Source organism: Oncorhynchus mykiss, chromosome 4, assembly GCF_013265735.2.
Source record: "Oncorhynchus mykiss isolate Arlee chromosome 4, USDA_OmykA_1.1, whole genome shotgun sequence".
NCBI lineage: Eukaryota > Metazoa > Chordata > Actinopteri > Salmoniformes > Salmonidae > Oncorhynchus > Oncorhynchus mykiss.
Genome location: NC_048568.1, coordinates 27,149,848 through 27,169,854, shown reverse-complemented (window position 1 = coordinate 27,169,854; position 20,007 = coordinate 27,149,848). Strand labels below are relative to the sequence as shown.

The 20,007-nt window shown below is 43.4% G+C and overlaps 1 protein-coding gene across 3 annotated transcripts in view; it reads right to left on the bottom strand.

Annotated features, from left to right (window-relative positions):
- LOC110522355 (pleckstrin homology domain-containing family G member 1) overlaps positions 1 to 20,007 on the bottom strand; it is a 130,822-nt gene that overhangs the window by 15,595 nt on the left and 95,220 nt on the right. For all 3 annotated transcript variants that reach the window (XM_036976025.1, XM_036976027.1, XM_036976026.1), the window contains exons 3-7: positions 16,331 to 16,431; positions 15,551 to 15,620; positions 5,567 to 5,613; positions 1,949 to 2,099; positions 1,551 to 1,682 (exon numbers count right to left, since the gene is read on the bottom strand). In XM_036976025.1, the coding sequence (XP_036831920.1) occupies positions 1,551 to 1,682; positions 1,949 to 2,099; positions 5,567 to 5,613; positions 15,551 to 15,620; positions 16,331 to 16,431 (501 nt within the window). The remainder of the gene's footprint in view (positions 1 to 1,550; positions 1,683 to 1,948; positions 2,100 to 5,566; positions 5,614 to 15,550; positions 15,621 to 16,330; positions 16,432 to 20,007) is intronic.

Genomic DNA, 20,007 nt, shown 5'->3' with positions numbered 1-20,007 from the left:
GGGAGTGAGTGGAGTGAGTGGGAGTGAGTGAGTGGGAGTGAGTGAGTGGGAGTGAGTGAGTGGGAGTGAGTGAGTGGGAGTGAGTGAGTGGGAGTGAGTGAGAGTGAGTGGGAGTGAGTGAGTGGGAGTGAGTGAGTGGGAGTGAGTGGGAGTGAGTGAGTGGGAGTGAGTGCGTGAGTGAGGAGGACAGGGGGAAGAGTAAGTGAGAAGGCGAGGTAAGAGAGCGGAGGAGGAGAGGTGGAGAGTGGGAAAGAGGAGGAGGAGAGAGTGAGAGGGAAAGAGAGCGACGGAGGAGAGGTGGGAGAGGTGGGAAAGAGGAGGAGGAGAGAGTGGGAAAGAGGAGGAGGAGAGAGTGGGAAAGAGGAGGAGGAGAGAGTGAGAGGGAAAGAGAGCGACGGAGGAGAGGTGGGAAAGAGGAGGAGGAGAGAGTGGGAAAGAGGAGGAGGAGAGAGTGGGAAAGAGGAGGAGGAGAGAGTGGGAAAGAGGAGGAGGAGAGAGTGGGAAAGAGAAGGAGGAGAGAGTGGGAAAGAGAAGGAGGAGAGAGTGGGAAAGAGGAGGAGAGAGCGAGAGGGAAAGAGAGCGGCGGAGGAGAGTGGGAAAGAGAGCGGCGGAGAAGAGGTGGAGAGTGGGAAAGAGAGCGGCGGAGGAGAGGTGGAGAGTGGGAAAGAGGAGGAGGAGAGAGTGGGAAAGAGGAGGAGGAGAGAGTGGGAAAGAGAGGAGGAGGAGAGAGCGAGAGGGAAAGAGAGCGGCGGAGGAGAGGTGGGAGAGTGGGAAAGAGAGCGGAGGAGGAGAGGTGGGAGAGTGGGAAAGAGAGGAATAGGATGAGAATGAGTTAAGAGAAACAGGTGAGAGGAGAGAAGAGAGGCAAAAAAGGACAAAGAATTAGACAGGTCAGCTAAGCAATCTTCCTCAGATCCTAAGTAAATACTTCCACACACATTCCTTTACTCATCTGATCATCCTCCTCCCCACTGAATAAAGCTACTTTCTCTTTTATCTGCCGGCTGTGTTATGCAAGGCCATCATTAGCCCTGGAAAACAATGTCTTGCATAACCTAGCGGAGACAGACGGAGTCTACGTCCCAAATGGAACACTATTCCCTCTATAGTGCACTACTTTTGACCACGGCCCATAGGGCTTTAATTATTTGTTTTAAAGTAGTGCACTATGTAGGGAATAGCATGCCATTTGGGAAGCAGACAAGACTGGTGAAAGCTAGGGAAACAATGGGAGGATATGTGGACAGCCACTAATGTCACAGTCTAATTCAAACCACTAAGATGCAGACTTTTCCAAATGTACTTTGTTGGAGCAGAATAAATGTGTGTGTTGACCAACTTATAACATGTGTGTGTGTGTGTGTGTATTCGCCAACCTGTAACATGACAGGTGTGTGTGTGTGTGTGTTTGTACCTGCCCTACATAAGTCTATTGCCATGACCAGACTATAGTAAAAATCCTGACTGCATATGCAGGTATGTGTGAGCATGTGTGCCTATGTGTATGTGTATATGTGTGAGAGCATGTTCATTTGCAAGTGTAGTCTTACTTGCAGCCTGACGGCGTGTTCATGTTTCCTCTTCATGTCGTTGATGTGCCAGGCCACTCTCTGCATGGTGTCTATGGCCTCCTGCACCACCTCATATGTCTCTGTGTCCTTCTCCAGGTGGTTGGCTATCTCCTACAGGGGACAGAAAACACACCCAGTGTTAGAGTGGGTAATGTACGTTAGACTGGGTACCATCTGTTTCTGCAGTAGCCAGCTATGTTGGCCCGGTATTTCTTGGCAGTAGGGTTAGCTTGTTCAAAAATAGATTGGTGGCTAACTTTACATACAGTATATTACAGTACACACAGTTCTTTGTGGTCTGAGTGTTAGGCTTATGTGGGGTTTTGCTAGTGTGATGTCAGTGTGTGTGTGTGTGTGTGTGTAGGTGTATTACTGACGTGCAGCAGTAGGTGGTACTTGAGGATCCTCTGCACTGGCTTGAGCAGGTAGGAGCCCAGAGGCAGGGAGTGTCTCAGAGATTCCTGACGCTCCCGGAAAAACTTAGCCAACACCTTATTCCTCATACACTCAGTCAACACAGCCACTGACCTGCAGAGAGAGAGATGGAGGGAGAGAAGGAAAAATAAAATATGATATTAATCCTAGGAAACAATGACAGATATTGTAGCCCAATTAAAATACAGAATGACAGATCCCACACACACAGTCCTGTCTTAGGGAACAGTGCAAGGTCATGTAAAGGCCCATGTGAGGTCAGAGTGTTTGTAAGTAGATGGATTGTGTCGAGGTACAGATCTGGGGAAGGGTACCAAAAAACTTCTGCAGGATTTAAGGTCCCCAAGAACACAGTCATTCTTAAAATGGAAGACGTTTGGAAAAACCAAGACTCTTCCTAGAGCCGGCCAAACTGAGCAATCGGGGGAGAAGGGCCTTGGACAGGTAGGTGACCAAGAACCCGATGGTCACTCTGACAGAGCTCCAGAGTTCCTGTGTGATGAGAGAACCTTTCAAAAGGACAACCATCTCTGCAGCACTCCACCAATCAGGCCATTATGGTAGAGTGGCCAGACGGAAGCCACTCCTCAGTAAAAAGGCACATGACAGCCCGTTTGAAGTTTGCACCTAAAGGACTCTCAGACCATGAGAAACAAGATTCTCTGGTCTGATGAAACCAATATTGAAACCTGGCACCATCCCTACGGCGAAGCATGGTGGTGGCAGCATCATGCAGTGTTTTTCAGAGGCAGGGACTGGAAGACTTGTCAGGATCGAGGGAAAGATGAACGATGTACAGAGATCCTTGATGAAAACCTGCTCCAGAGAGCTGAGGACCTCCGATTGGGCCGAAGGTTCACCTTCCAACAGGACAATAAACCTAAGCACACAGCCAAGACCACGCAGGAGTGGCTTCAGGACAAGTCTCAATGTCCTTGAGTGGCCCAGCCAGAGCACAGACCTGAACATGATCGAACATCTCTGGGGAGACCTGACAATAGCTGTGCAGAGACACTCCCCATCCAACCTGACAGAGCAAATACAGGTGTGCCAAGCTTGTAGCATCATACCCAAGAAGACTCGAGGCTGTAATTGCTGCCAAATGTTCTTCAACAAAGAACTGAGTAAAGGGTATGAATACTTACGTAAATGTGTTTTTTTCTTTCATAAATTTGCAAAAATTCAAAACAAATTTTTATGGGGTATTGTGTGTAGATTGATGAGGGGGAAAAACGATTTCATCCATTTTAGAATAAGGCTGTAATGTAACAAAATGTGAGAAAAGTAAAGGGGTCTAGGGCCTCCCGAGTGGTGCAGTGGTCTAAGGCTGTGCCACTAGAGATTCTGGGTTTGAGTCCAGGCTCTGTCGCAGCTGGCCATGACAGGGAAACCCACGGGGCGGCTCACAATTGGCCCAGTGTCGGCCGGGTTAGGGGGGGGTTTGACAGGGATGTCCTTGTCCATTCGCGCACTAGCGACTCCTGTGGCGGGCCGGGAGCAATGCACGCTGACACGGTTGCCAGGTGTACTGTGTTTCTTCCGACACATTGGTGTAGCTGGCTTCCAAGTTAAGTGGGCATTGTGTCAAGAAGCAGTGGGGCTCAGCTGGGTTGTGTTTCGGAGGACGCACGGCTCTCGACCTTCGCCTCTCCCGAGTCCGTACGGGAGTTGCAGTGATAAGACAAGACTAACTACCAATTGTATACCATGAAATCAGGGAGAAAAAGGGGTCAAAAAATGAAAAAAGTCAAGGGGTCTGAATGCACTGTATGTCCGCATGTGTGTGTATGTGTTTGTCAACCACCACCTCACACAGCTGGTGACCCTAGCTAACGACTGGTGGCCCAACTGACACACACACACACACACAACTACAGTAGGAACCGAGGCTGTAGATGTATCTCCGTCATTCTGAGCTCTCAGGTTGGGTTTCACAGAGATAACAATGTGAGCCCTGTGGAGAGCTGCACTGGAATGTGGACACACGCTATATTTAACTACTTAAATAATCACCATCAACTACTAATCACTTGTCAGTAGTAGCATAATGCACAATGCTAAAACAACACTTCAGACATGTCGCAGCCAATGGTGTACGGCTTGTAATGTGTCACAACCATTGTGAAATGCACTGCTCTCATTAGGCTTCATTGTGAAGAATTGTCTCACATTTTCGGCCCCAAGACACACCACATGCACACACGCACATGGTTTCCTATGACAAGACGTTGTTCACACAAGGTGAAATAAAACATTAAAGCCAGCCACTGAGTATGATAAGGTGGCGGATATAATACCCATCTGTCAGAATAGGGGCTGTAACTCTGTCAACAGGCTCCCTTTCAAATAAATAACTAAATAGAGAGGGAGATGCAGACTGACTCCTGTTGGGTTGGGATGTATATCAGGGCTACCCAGAGAGAGAGGCTGGGGTACTGTAGCTCTATAAAGACAGTACAAAGATATACGACACTCTGGGAATCAAGAACTTGAAGGTGAGATTCACCTGTATGCAAATGCAGATCACAAGGAGGAAGATTATACTTCTATATATGTTCATACTACACAGACTGTCAAACACGGACCAGAGGAGGTTGGTGGGAAGAGCTATAGGACGACGGGCTCATTGTAATGGCTGGAATGGAGTCAAATGTAGTTTCCATATGTTTGATACCATTCCATGTATTTCATTACAGCCATTACAAATTAGCCTGTCCTCCTATAGCCCCTACCACCAGCATCCTCTGACACACACTCACACACAATGAGTGGGGCAGACTACACGGAGTATACAAAACAAAGACCTGCTCTTTCCATGACAGACTGACCAGGTGAATCCAGGTGAAAGCTGTGATCCCTTATTGATATCACTTGTTAATTCACTTCAATCAGTGTAGATGAAGGGGAGGATACGGGTTAAAGAAGGATTTCTAAACCTTGAGACAAGACATGGATTGTGCATGTGTGCCATTCAAAGGGTGAATGGGCAAGACAAAATATTTAAGTTCCTTTGAACGGGGTATGGAAGTAAGTGCCAGACGCACTGGTTTGAGTCTAGAGCTGCAACACTGCTGGGTTTTTCACGCTCAACAGTTTCCTGTGTGTATCAAGAATGGTTCTCTACCCAAAGGACATCCAGCCAACTTGACACAACTGTGGGAAGCATTGTCAATATGGGCCAGCATCCCCGTGGAACGCTTGACACCTTGTAGTTCATGTTCCGACGAATTGAGGCTGTTCTGAAGGAAAAAGGGTGTGCAACTCAATATTAGGAAGGTGTTCCTATTTTTTTTTACACAGTGTTACATGTAGATAACTTCGTTAGAAAGAATACTAAGAATACTATATTTCCCTTGACAGAGTTGACAAATTAGCCTGTCCTCCTATAGCACAATGTAAAAAATGGCTCAACTTATCCCACAAGTAGAATATAACTTTGTCCACCCAAATATAGAATATAACTTTATTGTCCACCCAAATATAGACAGTAGCCTTTGATTTTACCACACAAGTACCATAAAATAATCTGGTGTCAGAAGTCATAGTTGAGGTTGCTTTACCTTGGATAGTTGGTGCAGTACTGAGTGTAAATGTGGAACTCTTCACTCTGGGAAAGAAAGACAAAATATTTACATTAATGTTACATTAGCATCAGTCCCTGATCAAATAATTACATTCACATTACATTTGGCATCAGTACCTGAAATCACTCATACCAGTAGCAGCAGCAGGAGGAAATAAACTATCCTCCCTAGAACCAACCTAAATTCCTCTATTGACTAGACACTTTTTAGAACCTTGTAAAATGTGTGCCAACAGGGAAGAGTGAGAGTGAGTTTCCAGTAAATGGAGTGTTTGTGTCAAGGGGAAGGGGGGAGGTTACACTGGGTGAGTCAGTGGTCAAGCGTTCCTGAGGATAGATTAAGGAGGTCTCTCACATCAGTTTAAAGGCAAAGAATGAAAGTGAACCTTGATTACAAGTATCCATGTCTTAAAGCTTCAATCAGCAGTTGAAACGGTAACAAAGCGTTCTCTCCGCCCGTTTCGGTAAAAAGCTGAGGGACGGGGCTGGAGAAATGTAACCACTCTCAAATTCATAGTTCTCAACTTCTCAGCTATGGATGCAAGGACTGACCATCCATGATATCACATGTATAGTTTTAACCATGTTTTGAGGCTATACTATACAAGTGTTTGTTTACATTTATTTTGTGTACAAACATTGGAGTAAAACAAGCTTATATTTTGGTTTCTGATGGGGTACGACAGTTGAACTAAGCTCATGAGGACTTTATAAGTTATATCTTGAAGAATCAGTGGGTACATATCATTAATTTCTGAGTACCAAAATGTATGTAGCAACTTCTGATTGACCCTTTAAAGGCAATGTTGAGCGCTATATGCTGTGGAGACTGATTTTCCCATCCCCACCCCTTTAATTTGGCCGTTTCCACCTCTCATGCCTCCCTGCACTTCAAAGACATCAGAGGCAGCATGACTTATCAAAGCTGGAATGAACCTCGCTCTCCTCCCTATCCCTTTTTCTCTACCTCCATCACGCTGAATGTCTCTTCTGTTCACGCTCTTTCACTCTTGATCACAGTCTCTCACTACTTATGCCTTTACATATCTTCTACCATCTCTCCCTCTCTCATGTTCCGTCTCTAGCCCTCTAGCTTTCATATCCCTCTCCATCTCTCCATACCCTCCTTCGTCATCCCCCTCCACTTGCTGTTGAGCATTCACATGACCCTAGAGTTGCGTAACTGATAATAGCCCTGGTCCTGATTGTGTTCATCATGTGTCCATAAATACTCTGGGTTAGGCCAGAAACAGGAAGTGGACAGTTATCACAGGAAACAGCATCATAAACACAGAGGACAGATGACTGGGGAGCTGTCTGGTTCCTGTGGCTCTGCACATGAACACTCATACTCTACAAACACATATACCGTACACACTCGAGAACAAGAACAAGTGATGCCCTCAATTCATATTCAAAAATAACTCCCATGTACGCGCCCGCACACACACACACACGTATGAAGACACCCCTTCAAATTTGTGGATTCGGCAATTTCAGCCACACCCGTTGCTGACAGGTGTATAAAACCGAGCACACAGCCATGCAATCTCCATAGCCAAACATTGGTAGTAGAATGGCCTTACTGAAGAACTCAGTGACTTCAACGTGGCACCGTCATAGGATGCAACCTATGCTACAAGTCTGTTCATCACATTTCTGCACTGCTAAAGCCACCCCAGTCAACTGAAAGTAATGTTATTGTGAAGTGGAAACGTCTAGGAGCAACAAAGGCTCAGCCGCGAAGTGGTAAGCCACACAAGCTCACAGAACGGAACCGGCGAGTGCTGAAGTGCGTACAAATCATCTCACAGAGTTCCAAATGTTCTCTGGAAGCAAGGTCAGCACAATAACTGTTTGTAAGCAGCTTCATGAAATGGGTTTTACTGTCCGAGCAGCCGCACACAAGCTTAAGATCAACATGCGCAATGCCAAGCGTTGGCTCGATAGGTGTAAAGCTCACCGACGTTGGACTCTGGAGCAGTGGAAACATGTTCTCTGGAGTGATGAATCACGCTTCACCATCTGGCAGTCTGAAGAACAAATCTGGGTTTGGTAGATGGCAGGAGAACGCTACCTGCCCGAATGCATAGTGCCAACTGTAAAGTTCGGTGGAAGAGGAATAATGATCTGGGGCTGTTTTCAATGGTTCGGGCTAGGCCACTTAGTTCCAGTGAAGGGAAATCTTAAACGCAACAACATACAAAGACATTGCAGACGATTCTGTGCTTCCAACTTTGTGGCAACAGTTTGGAGAAGGCCCTTTCCTGTTTCAGCATGATAATGCCCCCATGCAAAAAAGCGAGGTCCATATAGAAATTATTTGTCGAGATTGGTGTGGAAGAACTTGACTTGCCTGCACACAGCCCTGACCTCAACCCCATTGAACACCTATGGGATGAATTGGAACGCCGACTGCGAGCTAGGCCTAATCGCCCCACAACATCAGTGACCGACCTCACTAATGCTCGTGGCTGAATGGAAGCAAGTCCCCGCAGCAATGTTCCTACATCTAGTGGAAAGGCTTCCCAAAAGAGTGGAGACTGTTATAGCAGGAACGGAGGGACCAACTCCATATTAATGCCCATTATTTTGGAATTAAATGTTCGAAAAGGCAGGTGTACACAAACTTTTAGTGTACATACATACATACATACATACTATAGTACACGTGTATGTGTGAACACACACACACACAAACACTGCCTGGAGGTTCTCCGTGGGAAAAGCAGTAAATTGAAGAGCAGGCTTCTCTTTAGTCTCCAACAGTCTGCCACCAGAGAGCCAGCTAAACACAACCAGATGTCCCACCAATACACACACACTCCTAATACACACACTCTCTCCATCCTAACATGTACTCTGTGACCCAAAAACAGCAAACCAGTCACAGAAATAGAACGGATCTATAAAATATTGCCCTTGTAAAAGTAAATGAACTCATCCACTATATATATATATATATATATATATATATATATATATATATATATATATATATATATATATATATATATATATATATATATATATATATATATATATATATATATATATATATATATATATATACACATACACATACATACATACATACATACATATACACACACACACACTGAGCATTCACCCTTGTGGGGCCCCAGTTTGAGGGTCAGCGAAGTGGAGATGTTTCCTACCTTCACCCCCTGGGGTCGGCCCATCAGAAAGTCCAGGACCGCAGGGTTGAGACTCAGGGCCTCCAGCTTAATGATGAGCTTGGATGGTCTACGGTGTTGAATTCTGAGCTGTAGTCAATGAACAGCATTCTAACATCTGGACAAGAGGACTACTTATGTGTGCAGTGTGATGGTGATTGCATCGTCTGTGGACCTGTTGGGGCGGTATGCAAACTGAAGTGGGTCTAGGGTGGCAGGTAAGGCGGAGGTGATATGATCCTTGACTAGTCTCTCAAAGCATTTCATGATGACAGAAGGTGAGTGCTACGGGGCGATAGTCATTTATTTCAGTTACCTTTGCCTTCTTGGGTACAGGAAAAATGGTGGCCATATTGAAGCATGTGGGGTGTGGGGATAGAAGACTGGGATAGGGAGCGATTGAATATGTCCGTAAACACAACAGCCAGTTGGTCTGCGCATGCTCTGAGGACCCGGCTAGGGCCAGCAGCGCTGTGAGGGTTAACACATTTAAATGTCTAACTCACGACGGCTACAGAGAAGGAGAGGGGGCCCACAGTCCTTGTTAGCGAGCAGTGTCGGTGGAACTGAAATTATCCTCAAAGCAGGCAAAGAAGCTCTTTAGTTTGTCTGGAAGCAATTCGTCGTTGTCCGTGACGTGGCTAGTTTTCTTTTTGTAGTCTGTAATTGCCTGTAGATCCTGCCACATACGGCTCGTGTCTGAGCCGTTGAATTGCAACTCCACTTTGTCCCTGTGCCGACATTTTGCTTGTTTGATTGCCTTGTAGAGAGAATAACTACACTGTTAATAACTACACGGCCATATTCCCAGTCCTCTTTCCATGGTTAAATGCAGTGGTTCGCGCTTTCCGTGTTGCACAAATTCCTTCCATCCATCTATGGTTTTTGTTTAGGGTAGGTTGCTAATAGTCACAACCCGGTGGCTATACAGACTCAGACAACATATCCGGAGAGAGCCATGTTTCCATGAAATAGAGAATGTTACAATCTCTGATGTCTCTCTGGAAGGCAACCCTTGCCCTAATTTCATCCACCTTGGTGTCTAGAGACTGGACATTGGTGAGGAGTATACAAGTGTGGTTCCCACCGTGAAGCATGGACGAGGAGATGGGATGGTACTTTGCTGGTGACACTGTCAGAGATTTATTTATGATTCAATGCAAACTTAACTAGCATGGCTACCACAGCATTCTGCAGCGATACGCCATCCCATCTGGTTTGTGCTTAGTGGGACTATCATTTGTTTTTCAACAGGACAATCACCCAAAACACACCTCCAGGCTGTGTAAGGGCTATTTGACCAAGAAAGAGAGTGACGGAGTGCTGCATCAGATGACCTTGCCTCCACAATCACCCGACCTCAACCCAATTGAGATTATTTTGAATTAATTGGACTGCGGAGTGAAGGGAAAGCAGCCAACAAGTGCTCAGCATATGTGGGCACTCCTTCAAGACAGTTAGAAAAGCATTCCTCATGAAGCTGGTTAAGAGAGTGTGCAAAGTTGTCATCAAGGGGAAGGGTGGCTACTTTGAAGAATCTAAAATATATTTAGATTTTGTCAACACTTTTTTGGTTAATACATGATTCCATGTGTTTTATTTCATAGTTTTGATGTCTTCACTATTATTCTACAATGTAGAAAATAGTAAAAATAAAGAAAAACCCTTGAGAGTCCAAACTTTTGACTGGTTTGTGCACATGCACGCACGCACGCGCACACACACCATCCAAAGTATATCCAGTACATTGGGTCCTCCTGATTGAGTCCTAAACCACAGCAGGCATTTACACAGTATATATATATATATATATATATATGCTATTTAGCAGATGCTTTCACGTGTGGTGCCAGGACAAGTACCTCTCCCTCAACCTGATCAAGACAAAGGAGATGATTGTGGACTACAGGAAAAGTGGAGTCCACAATCAGAGGAGCAGGTTGACAGCTTTAAGTTCCTTGGTGTCCACATCACCAACAAACGATCATGGTCCAAACACAATAAGACAGTCGTGAAGAAAGCACAACAAAACCTATTCCCCCTCAGGAGACTGAAAAGTTTTGGCATGGGTCCTCAGATCCTCAAAAAGTTTTACAGCTGCACCATCGAGAGCATCCTGACTGGTTGCATCACTGCCTGGTATGGTAACTGCTCGGCCTCCGACCGCAAGGCACTACAGAGGGTAGTGTGTATGGCCCAGTATGTCACTGGGGCCAAGCTTCCTGCCATCCAGGACCTCTATACCAGGCGGTGTCAGAGGAAGGCCCTAAAATTGTCAAAGACTCCAGCCACCCTAGTCATAGACAGTTCTCTCTGCTGCCGCACGGCAAGCGGTACCGGAGCGCAAAGTCAAGGTCCAAAAGGCTTCTCAACAGCTTCTACCCCCAAGCCATAAGACTCCTGAACAGCTAATCGAAGGGCTACCCAGACCCCTCTTTTACACTGCTACTCTGTTTATTATCCATGCATAGTCACTTTAACTCTACCTACATGTACCTATTACCTAGACTAACCGGTACATTGACTCTGTACCGGTACCCCCTGGATATAGCCTCACTAGTGTTATTTTACTGCTGCTCATAAATTATTTGTTACCTTTATTTTCATATTTATATATATATATATATATATATATATATATATATATATATATATATACACACACACACACACACACACACACACACAATTGAAGTCGGAAGTTTACATACACTTAGGTTGAAGTCATTAAAACTCGTATTCAACCACTCCACAAGTTTCTTGTTAACAAACTATAGTTTTGGCAAGTCGGTTAGGACATCTACTTTGTGCATGACAAGTAATTTTTTCAACAATTGTTTGAAGACAGATTTCACATAATTCACTGTATCCCAATTCCAGTGGCTCAGAAGTTTACATACACTAAGTTGACAATGCCTTTAAACAGCTTGGAAAATTCCAGAAAATTATGTCATGGCTTTAGAATTGACACTAATTGACATCGTCTGAGTCAATTGCAGGTGTACCTGTGGATGTATTTCAAGGCCTACCTTCAAACTCAGTGCCTCTTTGCTTGACATCATGGGAAAATCAAACGAAATCAGCCAAGACCCCAGAAAAGAAATTGTAGACCTCCACAAGTCTGGTTCATCTTTGGGAGCAATTTCCAAATGCCTGAAGGTACCACGTTCATATGCACAAATAATAGTACGCAAGTATAAACACCATGGGACCACGCTGCCATCATACCGCTCAGGAAGGAGACGCGTTCTGTCTCCTAGAGAGGAACGTACTTGGTGCGAAAAGTGCAAATCAATCCCAGAACAGCAGCAAAGGACCTTGTGAAGATGCTGGAGGAAACAGGTATAAAAGTATCTATATCCACAGTAAAACGAGTCCTATATTGACATAACCTGAAAGTCCACTCAGCAAGGAAGAAGCCACTGCTCCAAAACTGCCATAAAAAAGCCAGACTACAGTTTGCAACTGCACGTAGGGACAAAGATCGTACTTTTTGGAGAAATGTCCTCTGGTCTGATGAAACAAAAACAGAACTGTTTGGCAATAATAACCATCATTATGTTTGGATAACAAAGTCAAGGTAGTGGAGTGGCCATCACAAAGACCTGACCTCAATCCTATAGAAAATTTGTGGGCAGAACTGAAAATGCGTGTGCGAGCAAGGAGGCCTACAAACCTGACTCAGTTACACCAGCTCTGTCAGGAGGAAGTTAAACAATTTAAAGGCAATGCTACCAAATACTAATTGAGTGTATGTAAACTTCTGACCCACTGGGAATGTGATGAAATAAATAAAAGCTGAAATAAATCTCTCTACTATTATTCTGACATTTCACATTCTTAAAATAAAGTTGTGATCTTAACTGACCTAAGACAGGGAATTTTTACTAGGATTAAATGTCAGGAATTGTGAAAAACAGAGTTTAAATGTATTTGGCTAAGGTGTATGTAAAACGTCCGACTTCACCTGTATGAAAATATATATATTATTTATTTTTACTGAACACTTTTTCTTAACTTCTTAAAGCATTGTTGGTTAAGGGCTTGTAAGTAAGCATTTCACTGTATGGTCTACACCTGTTGTATTCGGCGCATGTGACAAATAACGTTTGATAATACAGCAAGGCAGAGATGGAATCTGTGATTTCTGCTCATCTTTGATCTGTGAGGACATTTTCTAAATTACATTACCAATCACTCCTGATATAACATAGATATAGATTAATAGTAGGGAAATTTGTATTCGAATACTTGTGTGAATATTCATTTCTACGGGAATGTTTATATATTCCCATTTTAAAACAGATTCTAACACTGAAAAGGTGTTTTCTAAATTAGATTCAAATATCCATGTGACGTTGTTACATTCAAAGATATACCATGACATTTCTAATTATTAATTAAATAAAACAAAAACCTTTCCAACGTAGTTATGACAAGCATGGTGCCTTCACGTGCGTAGCTTGTTGTTCATCTTGGCCAAAGAGGCTCAAGAGAAATGTGTAGCAAGTGGAGTGAGAGTTCACTAATGCAATACAAGATGGAATCAAATCTTAGTGAAATGAGAAGGAGTAGGCTATAACAAGCAACCAATCAGTATAGCTGTTGTTTTATCTAAATGGGGTTGGAGAGAAAGCACAGCATGTGGCCTCAATTAGCCTGGCTAGCTATAGCTGGCTGGCTTTGCTATTTAGCTAGCTTCTCTAGGCTACTCCAGTCAAGACAGGCACTGTTATATGGGATGATAAATAACATTGTGGTTGCTACAAGTTAGCTATTCTTGGCTGTAGCCGAGTCGCCTTGGCATCTCTCTCCTTCCGTCTGCTCGCTACACACACACAACATGTACTTTGAATATGCAACAACAATTCAGGATACTATTCGAACAGTGAAATTGTTTAAAACCCCCCATCCCTAATTAATAGTGACGTTTAGATCATCTCAGAACAGCAAGGCAGAGACGGAACCTGAGGATTTCTGCTGAGGTACCATAGATTTAGATATAGTATCTCCAGACTGTGCTGCTCATCATTATTATGATAGGACTAAACCATTATGGGATGTTATATAGTAATTGGTTTTGCTTCTGTATCGACCGGCTGGCATGCTGAGGGGTCTAGACTGCCGAGGGGAGCTATGGGTTAGGAGATCAGCTAAACGCTGAAGAGGACTGAAGAGGAAAGATTTTTTTCTACCAGATGATAAAACATTATGATCTTGTTTTAATTGCGCAACACTGGTGCAGTCAGCATGTAGGGACCCATAAAGACTAGGCTGCTTACTCAACACATTTCACTGAAAGCAGGGTAAGGAACATAAGGACAGATAGACGATTACCTCCAAGAGGAGGAGGGAGGGAGGGATTTATGGTCTGTTTTTTCACTCCTTCAAAAGCTTTGCCGAGTTGTGACTAAGTTGGGGGGGGATTGTCTGCAATGAACAAATGTTTCCAGGCAGTTGTCTGGCTACTGACCCAACACCAATTCATGACCCACACACACACTACAATAATCAGGGAATGTTTCTAAACGCACGCAACCTCTATTGTATGGTCACGTAACAGTGATGGCACACACTACTTTGGATAACTGCAATCAAAAGAGTGTGCAGGTTTGAATCTGTACTAAATATGTAAGTAAACACACATTTAACATGTGTAAAGTGACTGTGATAAGGCCACCTACAAACCACGGAGGCCCTTGATTCATTAATAGTTTATTGTAAAATATACTAAAGAAAAATATAAAACGCAACATGTAAAGTCAGCTTCATGTTTCATGAGCTGAAATAAAAGATCCCAGAAATGTTCCATATGCACAAAAAACGTCTTTCTCTCAAATGATGTGCACAAATTTGTTAACATCCCTGTTAGTGAGGATTTCTCCTTAACCAAAATAATCCATCCACCTGACAGGTGTGGCATATCAAGAAACTGATTAAACATCATGATCATTGCACAGGTGCACCTTGTGCTAGGGACAATAAAAGGCCACACTAAAATATGCAGTTTAGTCACGCAACACAATGTTGTCGCAAGATTTGAGGGAGCGTGCAATTGGCATGCTGATTGCAGGAATGTCCACCAGTTGTTGCCAAATCAATTTTGAATTCAGACTGTAAAGCAACAACATGTGGATTAAGTCAAGGGGTATGAATACTTTTGAAGTGATTTATTGTGGTATTGGGATGATGAATATGTGGAGCATGGACTGGGTAACTATACAAATTCAACAAGAGCACTATCGTACACACTGGTACAGACCGCAGTGAAATGACTAGTGTGTTTGTGAATGTCCAGACTGATAAACTCTGGTTACAGACAGATTACTGTGTACTTATTGTGGTATTGGTAGAGATGTGTCTGTTGAGTAAGTGTTAGTATGCAGTTATCATGAAATAGAATGACTTAATGTAGAAAAGGATTGGAAAGACCAAACACAGTTATAGACACACACACACACACACACACACACACACACACACAGAGAGAGAGAGAGATAAGAGAAACGAGAGGAGAATATTTTTTCTCAGGTGTTGAAGTATTACCATTAGCCCTCACCAGTAAATGGTGACTAGACATTTTGCCGGCCCTTAAATTTCCTCAGAAATTGTGCTTCTCTGTCAGTATGATGAAGTACAATTTTGGTTAGTTTGTAACCTAAATAATGTTGTGTGTGTTACATGTTCTGGAGTGTTTTTTGTTCCGAACGAGCTGTTCAGACAGGCTTCAACAAGAAAGAAAAAGAGAAAAGAAAGAGACCTACCTTGGCTACGAAACACTCTGCAATGGCCACAGGGTCCGAATTACACTTTTCCAGGTCATGAAGCAGATCTCTGTAAACCCCAAAAATGATCACATCAGCATATCAGTACTTTAACCACTTGCACACCACACACTTAATTCAATGATTGGAATACAAACAGAGTTACACACTTACCAAACTGCTCCCCATCGCTCTTTGTTATAAACAGCAAACATTTTCAGGAACAAATATAACTTGGGACACAGTATTAGGTCCTAGGGTACTCTGCTTACAACAAAAAGTAACTTCCGTGAATTGAAATAGGTTGTGTGTGTGTGTCCCTAATTCTTATTGGTTGATGGATATATGGTCAACTGGTGTAGCCATTGTTACATGTCTAGGGAATGAGGTCATTGTGACGGTTTGTAAGGAGTTTGTGTCAAACCAAACTCCCTCACTATGTGAATTCTCCCTAGGTTTTTCTCTCCCTCCCTGTGTTGCTGTGTGTCTTTATGTGACAGCTGACAGTCTGAGTGACTAGGCTTCCAGCAGACCTGGTGGTTTTGAACATGCACTCATCAGATGGACAAAACAACGTCGATTGGTCACTGGCCCCCTCACACATCGACAGGTGAGACAAACTGTCCTCATTCTGTAGATTCTTTGGATACTGCACTCTGTATTTGTTTGTGTTTGTTTGTGTTTGAGTGTGTGTGTGTGTGTGTGTGTGTGTGTGTGTGTGTGTGTGTGTGTGTGTGTGTGTGTGTGTGTGTGTGTGTGTGTGTGTGTGTGTGTGTTTACCTGTTGAAGTGGTAGATGTCTCGGATGTTCCCGAATAGAGAGCCTCTCTCCTCTGAGCTCAGTGCCAGGCAAGACTGGTTACTGATACACTCCAGGTAATCCTACAGAGAGAGAAAAAAATATGTTTTTTGAGAAACAATGTATGTGACTTCATGCAATTGTTCTTTCGACTTCTAAATGTATGGTTTTTGAAATACATTGCCAATTACAGAATATATTTCATGCCAATAAAGCATATTGAATTGAGTGAAAGTGAGCGAGAGCAACAGACACACAGACAGAGACACAGAGAGAGAGAGAGAGAGAGAGAGACAGCAACAAAGAGAAAGAGAGAGAGAGAGAGAGAGAGACAGCGACAGAGAGATGGAAAGAGCGAGAGGGACAGCAAGAGGCAGCGACAGACAGAGACACGGAGAGAGCAAGGTTAGTTATGAACCCCACATCAAAGTGTTTTGAGGAATATCTCATCAAGTCATGCGAGGGGGACAGTATGACTGACATGCTCCCTGGCGTCATTCTACCAACCCCCCACCAACACGCACTCTGAACACACACTATGAACACACTCTCCACGTATAAAAACACAGCATCGTAAACACTTTGAGACCACATACACTTCTCACACGTATTCACACACGTATTCAACACACATTCAATCTGCTTTAGACGAAGAGCATTCCAATCTAGTAAAACAACTGGGCCCACAGCCCACTTCTCCCTGACTTCAGTCCAGTCTTAACCCACCTACTTAACTAGAGACTATTCAGTGGGTACTCCTCTTTGTCCAGATGGCTGTTTGACCAGCACAGCAAAATGTCTAAGGGCCTACAGTACTCACAGATGGACAGTGTCCAAAGCTAATAGGATAGGATACACTGGTGAGAGGCTTGTAGAGAAGTGTTTAAGGAACTGAGGCTGTGTCTGTTCAGACAGTATCTTATCTCACCATCTCAGCCATCAGTCATGACATGTTCAGCTACCAATAGTGATTATACGCCTCAGCATTCTCTCCACGTGTATACAGACATGGTCCCGCGCGCGCACACACACACACAGACACACACAAACTGTCTCTCCCTCATCCTGTTTCTCCTCTCGATCTCATTGACAGATGGGATAAGTACATTCTACAGTTGAAGTCGGAAGTTTACATACACTTAGCTTGGAGTCAGTAAAACTTGTTTTGAACCACTCCACAAATTTCTTGTTAACAAACTAGTTTCGGCAAGTCGGTTCGGACGTCTACTTTGTGCATGACACAAGTAATTTCCACTTCCATTCACCCAATTCCATTGGGTCAGAAGTTTACATACACCACGTTGACTGTGCCTTTCAACAGCTTGGAAAATTCCCAGAACATTATGTAATGGCTTTAGAAGCTTCTGATAGGCTAATTGACATAATTTGAATCAATTGGAGGTGTACCTGTGGATGTATTTCAAGGCCTACCTTTAACTTCTTGGATATAGGGGGCGCTAATTTAATTTTTGGATGAAAAACGATATTTTGTCACGAAAAGATGCTCGACTATGCACATAATTGACAGTTTTGGAAAGAAAACTCTGACGTTTCCAAAACTGCACAGATATTGTCTGTGAGTGCCACAGAACTGATGTTACAGGCGAAACCCAGATAAAAATCCAATCAGGAAGTGCCGCATTTTTTGAAACCGCCTCATGCCAATGACTCCTTATATGGCTGTGAATGGGCCACAAATGAGCTTAGGCTTTCTGTCGCTTCCCCAAGGTGTCGACAGCATTGTGACGTATTTGTAGGCATATCATTGGAAGATTGACCATATCTACCAGGTGGTCGCTTGGTGTCCTACGTTGCAATTATTGCGTAATCTCCAGCTGCAGTATTTTTCCGTTCGCTTCTGATGAGAAACCAACTGTCACGACTGATATATTATCGAATAGATATGTGAAAAACACCTTGAGGATTGATTCTAAACAAAGTTTACCATGTTTCTGTCGATATTATGGAGCTAATTTTTCTTAGCCAAACGTGATGAACAAAACGGAGCTATTTCGCCAACACAAATAATATTTTTGGAAAAAAATGAACATTTGCTACCTAACTGAGAGTCTTGTCATTGAAATCATCTGAAGTTCTTCAAAGGTAAATTATTTTATTTGAATGCTTTTCTTGTTTTTGTGAAAATGTTGCCTGCTGAATGCTAGGCTTAATGCTATGCTAGGCTATATATATATATATTTATTTCATTTCATTTGCGGTTTTCATGAATAGAAAAGTTGCGTTATGCTAATGCATTATAGTTTAAGTATTTTTCTGTCGATTTCTCAGCCAAGCAGGATGAACAAACGTGACATTTTTTGCCTACAAAAATATTATTTTGGGAAAAAAGGAACACTTGCTATCTAACTGGGAGTCTCCTGAGTGAAAGCATCTGAAGTTCTTCAAAGGTAAATGATTTAATTTGGTTGCTTTTCTTATATTTGTGAAAATGTTGCCTGCTGCCAGCACAGCCTAGCATAGCATTATGCCATGCTAAACTTACACAAATGCTTGTCTAGCGTTGGCTGTAACGCATATTTTGAAAATCTGAGATGACAGTGTTGTTAACAAAAGGCTAAGCTTATGTTTGAATATATTTATTTAATTTCATTTGCGATTTTCATGAATAGGAAACGTTACGTTATGGTAATGCACTTGAGGCTATGATTACGCCCCCGGATACGGGATTGCTCGTCGCTAGAGGTTAAACTCAGTGCCTCTCTGCTTGACATCATGGGAAAATCAAAAGAAATCAGCCAAGACCTCAGAATTTTTTTTGTAGACCTCCACAAGTCTGGCCGTCACACTGCTCAGTGAGGAGATGCATTCTGTCTCCTAGAGATGAACGTACTTTGATGCGAAAAGTGAAGATGCTGGAGGAAACAGGTACAAAAGTATCTATATCCACAGTAAAACGAGTCCTATATCGACATAACCTGAAAGGCTGCTCAGCAAGGAAGAAGCCACTGCTCAGCAAGGAAGAAGCCACCGCCATAAAAAAAAGCCAGACTACGGTCTGCAACTGCACATGGCGACAAAGGTCATACTTTTTGGAGAAATGTCATCTGGTCTGATGAAACAAAAATAGAACTGTTTGGCCATAATGACCATTGTTATGTTTGGAGGAAAAAGGGGGAGGCCTGTAAGCCGAAGAACACTATCCCAACCGTGAATGGGGGTGGCGGCATCATGTTGTGGGGGTGCTATGCTGCAGGAGGGACTGGTGCACTTCACAAAATAGATGGCTTCATGAGGTAGGAAAATTATGTGGATATATTGAAGCAACATCTCAAGACATCAGTCAGGAAGTTAAAGCTTGGTTGCAAATGGGTCTTCCAAATGGGTCTTCCAAATGGACAATGACCCCAAGCATACTTCCAAAATTGTGGCAAAATGGCTTAAGCACAACAAAGACAAGGCATTGGAGTGGCCATCACAAAGCCCTGACCTCAATCCTATAGACAATTTGTGGGCAGAACTGAAAAGGCGTGTGCGAGCAAGGAGGCCTAGAAACCTGAAACCTGCAAAAAGTTTTACTCAAATTAAACAATTTAACCTGTTGAGTGTAGGGGGCAGTATTTTGATGTTTGGATGAAAAACGTACCCAAATGAAACTGCCTATTTCTCAGGCCCAGAATCTAGAATATGCATATAATTGT